Source organism: Coregonus lavaretus, assembly GCF_964263955.1.
Source record: "Coregonus lavaretus genome assembly, chromosome: 3".
Lineage (NCBI taxonomy): Eukaryota > Metazoa > Chordata > Actinopteri > Salmoniformes > Salmonidae > Coregonus > Coregonus lavaretus.
The window spans coordinates 48621559-48632706 of NC_139990.1; the positions used below are offsets into that span (position 1 = coordinate 48621559).

The 11148-nt window shown below is 46.6% G+C and overlaps 1 protein-coding gene across 1 annotated transcript in view; it reads left to right on the forward strand.

Moving 5' to 3' along the window:
* The window catches only part of LOC311121598 (nuclear receptor subfamily 4 group A member 3-like), a 28998-nt gene extending 21205 nt beyond the window's left edge, over positions 1-7793 (forward strand). Inside the window, 2 exon segments of the mRNA XM_084157979.1 lie at positions 2898-3076; positions 5777-7793. Of these exon segments, the coding sequence (XP_084014105.1) occupies positions 2898-3076; positions 5777-6036 (439 nt within the window). The 3' untranslated portion in view covers positions 6037-7793.
* Positions 7794-11148: the final 3355 nt, after the last annotated feature.

Genomic DNA, 11148 nt, shown 5'->3' on the forward strand with positions numbered 1-11148 from the left:
ACTCACTGTGATTGCTGTTGCGAACCTGCTATGGCCCTGTGGTGAACCCAGATGCCTCTGGTCCCCAATGTATGTGTTAGCACGCACATTAGTGTGTTTTTTGTGTGTGAGAGAGAGAGAGAGAGAGCGAGAGAGAGAGAGAGAGAAAGAGAGAGTGTGTGTGTGTGTGTGTGTGTGTAGGGTATATTTGCTCCGGTCCTGCTGGTGTTGCCGTAATCACTTTTTAACTGGTTGTCATGGTTATTGAGCAATCACTGTGGTGACGGTTGTAGTCAGGGGAGAGAGGAATGTGTGGCAGACATCCAGGAGGGAGCAATGATGTGTGTGTGTGTGTGTGTTTGTTTGTTGACGGCTGGATTATATCTTGTCTGCTGTGTCTCTCTTCCTCTTCCATCTCTCCAGACCATCCCTCATTCCTCTTCTCTAGTGCCCTCTCTTAACCTCCCCATCCATCCATCCATCCATCTTCTCTCCCTCTCATCTCTCTCTTGTTCCCCCTCTTCTCTCTCCTCTCTCCTCTCCTCTACTCTTGGGATCCCCACTTGGTACTGACTGGCAAGTGCTGAGCGTGTGTATCTATTTGTGAGTGAGTATGTCTGTGTGTGTGTGTTTGTTTGTGTATGTGAGTGGGTGTGGGTGCATGCATTCATGCATTTTTATGAGTGAGTGTGTATGTGTGTGTGTTTGTATGTAGAAGAGGGTGGAGTTCTCTTAAACTGTAATGAGGATAATTAGACACAAAGTATTTCATCTCTCTCATAACTGCTAAACCAGCACAGCTAATGTTAGTGCAGAGCCTCATATGAGGCTTACACACAACCCTTTCTCTCCCTCCTCTCTCTCCCTCCTCTCTCTCCCTCCTCTCCCTCCTCTCTCTCCCTCCTCTCTCTCCCTCCTCTCTCTCTCTCTCTCTCTCCCTCCTCTCTCTCTCTCTCTCCCTCCTCTCTCTCTCTCTCTCTCTCTCTCTCTCTCCCTCCTCTCTCTCTCTCTCTCCCTCCTCTCTCTCTCTCTCTCTCTTTCCCTCCTCTCTCTCCCTCCTCTCTCTCTCTCTCTCTCCCTCCTCTCTCTCTCTCTCTCTCTCTCTCTCTCTCTCTCTCCCTCCTTTCTCCCTCCTCTCTCTCTCTCTCTCCCTCCTCTCTCTCTCTCTCTCTCTCTCTCTCTCTCTCTATCCCTCCTCTCAATTCAATTTCAATTCAATTTAAGGGCTTTATTGGCATGGGAAACATATGTTAACATTGCCAAAGCAAGTGAAGTAGATAGTAAACAAAAGTGAAATAAACAATAAATATTAACAGTAAACATTACACTCAGAAGTTCCAAAAGAATAAAGACATTTCAAATGTCATATTATGTATATATACAGTGTTGTAACAATGTGCAAATAGTTAAAGTACAAATGGGAAAATAAATAAACATAAATATGGGTTGTATTTACAATGGTGTTTGTTCTTCACTTGTTGCCCTTTTCTTGTGGCAACAGGTCACAAATCTTGCAGCTGTGATGGCACACTGTGGTTTTTCCCCCAGTAGATAAGGGAGTTTATCAAAATTGGGTTTGTTTTCTAATTCTTTGTGGATCGCTGTAATCTGAGGGAAATATGTGTCTCTAATATGGTCATACATTTGGCAGGAGGTTAGGAAGTGCAGCTCAGTTTCCACCTCATTTTGTGGCCAGTGTGCACATAGCCTGTCTTCTCTTGAGAGCCAGGTCTGCCTATGGCGGCCTTTCTCAATAGCAAGGCTATGCTCACTGAGTCTGTACATAGTCAAAGCTTTCCTCTCTCTCTCTCTCTCTCACTCTCTCTCTCTCTCTCTCTCTCTCTCTCTCTCTCTCTCTCTCTCCCCCTCTCTCTCTCTCTCTCTCTCTCTCTCTCTCTCTCTCCTTTCTCTCTCCCTTTCCCCCCATTTTATCTCTCTATAATAAGAGGGGAGTAGGATGACCGTGTGTCGTGTGTAAACAATGGTTAAATGCATCTGAAAAAGCTTTTCATTTCCTTATTAAGACCAGGATCTGTGTTTCCACTGTGTACCACAGCCCCCCCCCCCCCCCCCCACACACACACACACACACACACACACACACACACACACACACACACAGCCCTCTGCCCTAACCGTTCACCTTCCCCCACACCGCTGCACAGAAACACAGGAATGTTTTAAAGCATTCTAATTTGGAAAACACTTTAATCAGCTGCATGCCTGCGTTTGATGTGTGTGTGTGTGTGTGTGTGTTGCCACTGTTTCTCATTTGTAGTTATTGTAATCGTTTCCTTGTGCAGTGTTTTAGACCGGGGCACCGAAAACCAATAGGAAAGCTCATAAGAGTCATGTGATTGCCACCACACACTCAGGGCACAGAGATCAACCCACTCTATGTGTTCTATATCTATACTACACAGTCTACTAATACTCTCTATCTGCTCTTGCTCTTTGCAATCATTCTTTAGACCCCCACAATCTAATGCAAACCTTCCTGGATCAAACTTCACCCATAGTAACCCTCTCTCCTCTCTCTCTCCCCTCTCTCTCCCCTCTCTCTCCTCTCTCTCCTCTCTCTCTCCTCTCGCTCTCTCTCCTCTGTCTCCCGCCTGTCGATCTCGCTCTCTCCCCTCTCTCTCTCTCTCTCTTTCTCTCTCTCTTTCTCTCTCTCTCTCTCCTCTCTCTCCTCTATCTCCTATCTCTCTCCTCTCTCCCCCCTCTCTCCTCTCTCTCCTCTCTCTCTCTCTCCTCTCTCTCCCCTCTCTCTCCTCTCTCCCCCCTCTCTCCTCTCTCTCTCCTCTTTCTCTCTCTCCTCTCGCTCCTCTCTCTCTCTCTCTCTCTCTCTCCTCTCTCGATCTTCTCTCTCACTCTCTCTTCTCTCGCTTTCTCCTCTCGCTCTCCTCTCTCCCTGTCAGGTCTTTGTTGTCGGAGGATAAGCTGGTGTTCTGTAATGGCCTGGTGCTGAGCAGGTTCCAGTGTCTGAGAGGTTTTGGAGAGTGGCTGGACTCCATCAGAGACTTCTCCTCTCATCTACAGAGTCTCAACCTGGACACCTCAGCCTTCTCCTGCCTGGCTGCCCTGGTTCTGCTCACAGGTAACACACCCACCCATGTGCACGCACGCACGCGCACACACACACACACACACACACAGGTAACTCACACATATGCACCCACACATAGGTAATACACACACACACACACAGGTAATACACACCCAATCCTTTGTTTGTAGGCTTTAAGTTAAGCCTTCGGTCACTCAGTGTTGTCACGACAATCAGGTTAAATTCACTGACGTCTCACACACTCACACACACACATATACACAGCTTTATTTTCGTGAAATTTCAGGACTTTTTTGGAACCATTAAAAATCCTATTTTCCCTAACCCCTAACCCTAACCCTAACCCTACCCCTTAACCTAACCCTAACCCTAACCCTAAACCTAAACCTAAACCTAACCTTAACCTTAACCCCCAAACCCTAAACCTAACCCTTAAGCTTAAAATAGCATTTGGACAAATTCAGGACCTGAAGAAAGTCCTGACTTTTCAAAAAAGTTATTGTTTTCCTACCTCAGGACATTCGGGTGAATTGTTAGGACATTGGAGTCCTGATAATGTAGGGAAACAAGTACACACACACACCCTAACACACACATACACATATACACACGCCCACTAACACGCACACACTAACACACACACACAAACACCCTAACACCCTAACACACACAGTAACACACACACACATACTAACACACACACTTAAACACACCTCTGTCCGGAAGGTACACCTGATCTCCGGCAGCACCTGCTGCACCTGCCTGACACCTGGTCCCTTAATCAGAGCATGAGTGTGAACCACGTAGGAGCATCACTGATTCCTGTGTGTGTGTTTGTGTTTGTGTGTCATGTGTGTGTGTGTTCTGCTGAATGCCTCCTGCACGGAGAACAGAGAATACACTCTCCGACTCTACCCCCCCCACACTTCACCAGTGAGTAAAGAGCTGAGAGCAGACAGAGGAGAGCAGAGGGTCATTCAACAAAGAGAGACACTTTATCTCACTCTTTTATTTACCCTCGTTTAACTTTTTTTTGCCTAACATGTTACTCTGAGATTTCAAATTCTACTACACCCCTCCCCCACACACAGTCCCATCCCCTCCCTCCCCCCATCCTCTTCTCGTCCCCGTCCCCGTCCCCCACCCTCCCCTCCCTCCTCCCCTCTCTGGGGGAGCACTTAACTCCGTGCCGGATCGACCGGGTCACCGCGGAGCTCGGCTCTGGAATCGTGTCCACACGGCTCTCAGTGGCAGTCTGCCGCCTCCACACAGCACACAGGACACTGCTACTGTAGAACCGCTAGAGCCGCTAGAACCATCGACCGAGGCAGAGTGGCCTCTGCAGAAAGACAGCCATCGATCCCTCCCTCCCTTCTCCCCAGGAACTCAGTTAGAGAGAGAGAAATAATGGATTCAGAGAAGAATGAGAGGGGTAGAGAGGTGAGGGAGAGAGTATGAGGTCTGAAAGCTGCCTCTCTCAGTGAGAGGTGAAAAGGACCTTGACATTGACTGCAGCACCAAACACACAGACCGTACAGAGAGTAGACGTCTCACACTGAGGCTAGTATTACAACTTTCTACACCCACAGTACACACACACACACACACACACACACACACACACAGTACACACACACACACACACACACATACACTCTTACTGATACACAGCGACTCAAACTACGAGTGTGTATATGTATTTTATGTGTGTGTGTGTGTGCATGTGTGCATGTGTGGTGTGTGTGACTGTCTGGACACCCTGTTCTCTACAGAATGAGTTAGTGTCACATTAAGGCTGGTCGGGGTGCCAGTAGGGTTGCTAAGGGCAGTGGAGTGTGTGTGTGTCTGTGTCTAATCTCATTTGGCTGCTCACAGGAGCGAATAATCTGCTAATTGTTGAGCACTGGCTACTTGTGTTGATGTCAACCTCTTAGAGAAGGCGAGTGTGTTTGTGTGAGAGTGCGTGCTTGAGTGTGTATGTGTGTGTGTGCGCGCTTGAGTGCGTGTTTGTGTGTTTATATGTAAAATTGTCACAGGACTCGGTTGGGGGGGGGTATATTAGGTTAGTGTGTGTATTGATCTGCAGTGAGAGAGACAGACAGGGTGTGTGTGTGTCTGGGAGGTTTAGAGCCTGTTTAAGGTTTAAGGCTGCGGTAACATAATAACAACAAGATCCACAGGAGCTAATGAGATGGAATTGAATAGAAAACAAGATGGAGTTTGTGCTTTGAGCTGGCAGCGCTCTGAGCAAGTGGAGGAGCACTGTGTGTGTGAAAGAGGAGCACTGTGTGTGTGAAGGAGGAGCACTGTGTGTGTGAAGGAGGAGCACTTTGTGTGTGAAGGAGGAGCACTGTGTGTGTAAAGGAGGAGCAATGTGTGTGTGAAGGAGGAGCACTCTGTGTGTGAAGGAGGAGCACTGTGTGTGTGAAGGAGTGGCACTGTGTGTGTGAAGGAGGAGCACTGTGTGTGTGAAGGAGTGGCACTGTGTATGTGAAGGAGAAGCACTGTGTGTGTGAAGGAGGAGAACTGTGTGTGTGAAGGAGTGGCACTGTGTGTGTGAAGGAGGAGCACTGTGTGTGTGAAGGAGGAACACTGTGTGTGTAAAGGAGGAGCACTGTGTGTGTAAAGGAGGAGCACTGTGTGTGTGAAGGAAGAGCATTGTGTGTATCTATCTCTCTTTGTATATCTGTTTGGTCTGTAACCCGTCTTTTGTCCCCTCTGTCTCCACAGAGCAGGTCCCAGGACTGAAGGACAGTAAGCGCGTTGAGGAGCTGCAGAACAAGGTGGTCTGTTGCCTTAGAGACCACCTGGGCTTTGGCCCCTCCTCCTCCTCCAAGGCCACGCCCCCTCTAAGTTGTGTGCTGGGTGTTCGGGCGGAGCTCCGCTCCCAGAGGACCCAGGGTCTGCAGAGGATCTTCTACCTGAAGCTGGAGGACCTGGTCCCGCCCCCACCTCTGATTGACAGGTTCCTAGACACTCTGCCCTACTGATGCTGCCTGGGCTGATTACACCCACACACATGTGTCACATCCTGTTTAAGACACGCCCCCCCAGAGCACGTGGCCACGCTTAGAGGAGCGAGACTCGCTGAGCTATGCTGAGAGACAGCCAATCAAATTGCTTTTCACTCATTAAGGACAACCAATCAAAAATGCTTTTCACGCAAAAAGACAATTATTCATATGTTTACCACTTTTTATCTGGTCCTCGTTTTTCTCGTGTGATGGGAGGATTTGAAAGGATGACAAAAAAATGAAAGTGACATTTCTCTGTCCTGTTTTAGTATGGTTCTGCCTGAAGGAAGAAAATAAGACCCACGTCTTTGCTTTGTTCTGGACTGGTTTGGCCTGCTTCAGTCTGGTTCGGTTCAGTCTATAGCAGTCTGTCCTAGGGGGGAGGGGAGTGCAGGCTATGTGAGTAACTGTGTGACGCTCTGATGATGTCCCAGGGAAACAAGGAGCTGCGTTTTTTTTGTTCCTCCTGTGAAATTGGAGGAAGGGGACATTTATAAAATAAAAAATAAAGTTTTCTATCGTCAGTCAAGACGACGTACAGCGTGAGTGTGGGTAACCCGGCAATCTGTGTGTGTGAGTGAGCTTAGTCACACGACAGAGTCTCCAACAGAACGCATTAAAACAGAAGATATAAAACACACAACACACACAGTGAAGTGACTGCTGTTTGGCTCTTTTGTCTAAGTGCAATTTCTTTAGTGCTATCTTTTTATTTTTTTTAAGCAACAGCTAGAGATGGAAAGGTTTCATTTCAAACTCTAAATTATTTTAATACTAAGACTGGCCATGTACTGTCAGTCTGTCAGTAGCTCCGGGAGAAAGAGAGATTGGTGAGGAGAGAGGAGGTACTGGGCACTAACCATTGATGACTCAGTCTCTCAGACTTGAACTGGCTGTAGTAGATTTAAGAATGAACTCTTAGGATTATTGGAGGAAAGTACGCAAGCAGCACTTACACCCTCAGAGGGAGAGAAGCACAGACACACACCCACCCTGCTCCCTGAGAGAGGGAGCGAAGAGGCAGAGAGGAGGAGAAGAGGAGAGGAGGAAAGGGGGGCTGGGAGTAGAAGGGTGCACGATGGATGACTGTAAGGGGTCTGGGGGGGGGGGGGGGGCGTTGAAACATTCCGCAGTCATGCTCTTTTTGTATGTTTGTAATATGGAGGCTGTGAGAGATTGGAGGACTGTGTTACTGTCTATGTGTTTCCGTGTAGGAGTACAGGAGCATATGCATGGTGTGTTATAAGCTGTTATAAGCTCTTATGAAGCTGTTATGACAGCCTGGCCTGGTTTGTGTGTCAGACTGCGCCTGTGTGTGTGTGTGTGTGTGTATGTGTGTGTGTGTGTGTGTGTGTGTGTGTGTGTGTGTGTATGGTCCCCCCCCCCCCCCCCCCCCCAATCCCCCGGCCCTCCACCATATCACATCACAGACTCACTCACAGGCATCCGTTTGAAAGAAGGAAAAAATACAATTCTATAGATATATAAATATATATATATATATATATATATATACAAAACTAATATTTTGAAGTGTTTTTAGCTTTTTCAAATATTGTGGTACAAGTTGTGCATTGTTTTTTGAAGAAGATAAATTAAAAGAAGAAAAAAAGGTTTTTGTCAATTTCCGTCTCTGACTGGAGTTTCCTGGTAGTTTTATTTTTCTTTCTCTTTGGTTCACTGGAGTTTCTGTTCAGCACTTTGACATCATAAAGTAGACCTGATTATTCTGACTGAGTCTGCTGTTTCTATTATTATCATCATCATCATCATCATCTTCATAATCTTCATCTTCATCATCATCATTATCATCATCACCATCTTCGTCATCATCATTATCATCAACATCATCATCACCATCTTTGTCATCATCATCATCACCATCATCATCTTCACTCACAGTACCATGAAATAATGCTCTATCAGGACAATGAGGGAAACCAGAGGATTCACTGCAAGGGATTGATCCTGCACACGTTTCTAAATAAAATGAAATAAAAATCACTGAATAAGTGTGAGATGTGGAGTGAAGTGCTTGTGTGTGTGTGTTTGTGTCTGAGCGTGTGTCTGAGCGTGTGTGTGGTGACGGTTGGTTCCTGTTGACAGGTAAGGGGGCTCTCCTCTCCCTAGGGACCCTTGGTCTCTCACACGGAGGAGAGGAGGATTAGGAGGGATGGGGAGTAGAGGAAGCAGAGAGGAGGAGGGATGGAGGAGGGGGGAGGGTTCATGTAAGTGTGAGGTTTGTGCGTGTGTGTGTGTTCAGAACGCTCTAACATCGTGTCCCTCTGTCAAAGAGAACGATGTCCCTGTGTCCAGTAAGCTGACAGGTGAAAGGAGCGGCAGACTGTGTACAGAGTCAGTGTGTGTGTGTGTGTGTGTGTGTTCAGAACGCTCTAACATCTTGTCCCTCTGTCAAAGAGAACGATGTCCCTGTGTCCAGTAAGCTGACAGGTGAAAGGAGCGGCACACTGTGTGTTAATCCTCCTCTGACACAAGTAGTGACAGTGTTGAGTGACGAGTAACATAACACCAACACACACAGAGAGCAGAGAGCTCAACGAGTTGAGTGAAGACAGGGACACACACACACACACACACTCACACACACACACACAGAAGGAGCTGTCAGTCTCTGCCAGCCGATCGATCAGCGCTGACAGATAGCAGATACCCCCAGAGTCTTAATTAGAGCTCCCATTAGAACACACACACACACACACACTGCTCTCACAAACATACTCGCTCTAAGCAGGTGGTATCCCACTGTTTGCGTTTATTTATTATCAGAGATGGAGGCAGAATAGCCCTTTGGGATGTAGCATCTCATTTTTAAAGGGGATCCTGAAAACAGTTTTTGCAAACACATAACAAGGTTGTGTGTGAACACAGCAGTCACCAAACCAAGAACAAAACAGTACAACATGGTAAATATTATATATATTTAAAAAACGGGTATTTCTTTGTAGAAAAACGAAGGGAAGGAAGTGCTGCTGGAATACCACAGTAGAATTGTGTAGGTAGAAGGTGCTCTTTGGTAAAGGGCTAAAATGGTCATCAAAAACAAAAAAAGGACCAAGGCACTCTTCATATAATTAGTTTAAAATGCCTTTATTTTAGTTATGGCATGTTCAATCGAACAAAACGTTTAAAACTCTGACGCGTTAAGGCCATGCTGCTGAAACGCTTCAGAGTTGTACACTTTTTGTTTTATTGAACATGCCATAACTAAAATCAAGGCATTTTAAACTAATTATATGAAGAGTGCCTTGGTTCTTTTTTTGTTTTTGAGGTATTTCTTTGTGTTGTTGTCTGCCAGTACTTAAAACTGGTAAAGTCAGGTGAGTATATTATGGGGGGTAATGTGATATTAATGAGTGGGAGTGGCTCCCCGCTGAAGCACTTCCTCTCCTGCTGAGACACATTTCCTGGATTACACTGAGATGGATGGCACCTGCGTCCTGCCACCACACACACACACGCACACACACCAGCACACACACACACACACACCAGCACACACACACACAAGCACGCATGTAAACACACTCGTTCATATACTGTAAAACTTACATTAATAGCCTGCCCGTTTATTTGCTTCAATCACTGAACACAACCGGCGCTTATTAGAGACAGGCTTCTATTTGAGCCAGGCGTCTATTTCCTTAATGCACACAGCTTTTGCTCAATAAAATGTTGAAAAGACTACCACACTGTTTATTGTGACCAGTATTGACATTATAATATCAAATCCACCGCAGATCAGACATGCAAAGACTAGGCTGCCTATCACACCCCCCCGATTTCGTGCTTCAGCACCATTATCTCACTTGTATCCACCATAGTTGAGCCGACCATGTCAAACCATACTGCTGTCTCGTCCATGACAATGATGTTGCTCTCCTTCATCTTCTTTACGGTACTCACTGTAGTTCACTCGCAAACAATTCATTTAGACCCGGCATTTATTTGAAACAGGCGTTTATTTGCTGAAATGTGTGCCGATGCCCGGCTATTAAAAAGGACAGCTATTTGAGACTTTGCGTTTAATTGAAGTTTTATGGTACACACACATCTGAAACAACACAATGTTGTTGTGGTGTGATGTGGGTGTTCAGACTTTCACTGTCTGCTCAGTTCCTCCCCCTCAGTCTGCTGTGGCTCTACCTTTCTGCTGCGGGAGTCTCCCTGTGGGACTGGACACACACACACACAAACACCAGGGGAGCCCCCCTGCAGGTTTGGTGTTTGAGGAGGCCTATATTTATGTCATTGGGCCTCAAACACCAAACCTGCAGGGGGGCTCCCCTGGTGTTTGTGTGTGTGTGTGTCCAGTCCCACAGGGAGACTCCCACTTTCCATCCAGCACAGGAAGTGTGTGTATGTGTGTGTATGTGTGTGTGTGTTTGTATGTGTGTGCTAAATGTTAAAGGTGAAGATGATTCAGGGAGACAGAGGTACAGAGGCTTGCTATAGACCTGCTTATCTCCCAGCAGGACCAGGGGAGCATGCTGCTCTATCCCCAATATCACACACACACACACACACACGCACACTCACACACACGCACACTCACACGCACTCACACACACACAAGCACACACTCACACACAAACAAGCACACACTAACACACACACACACACACACAGACAATAGAGAGCCATAGGAGATGGCATGTCCATAATAATCCACTCTAAGCCTAGTGCTGTACTGGCCCAGCCAGACCATGCACCTGGCACCACTCCACCCTCCTAGCAGCTCCACATTATAGTTTGTGTATGTGTGTGTGTGTGTGTGTGTGTGTGTGCGTGCATGAGTGGAAATTCTAGCTGTCCTCGCGCGTCACACATTGGTCGATGTTATTTGCCTGACATGATCAATATTGTGTACTCAATCAATATAGATGTACAACTTGGCGGAAGTTCAATTCCTGCTTTTACAAAAATGGATATGAAATCAGTCACTCATCTATTGCTATAACATTCACTATTGAACTTAATTCAATAATCAGACGTTCAATTAATAAGAAAGGTTACTGTATAGGCCTGCTGGAGATTCAGGCTCTAGGGGCAGATCGTTCTCAATGTGGG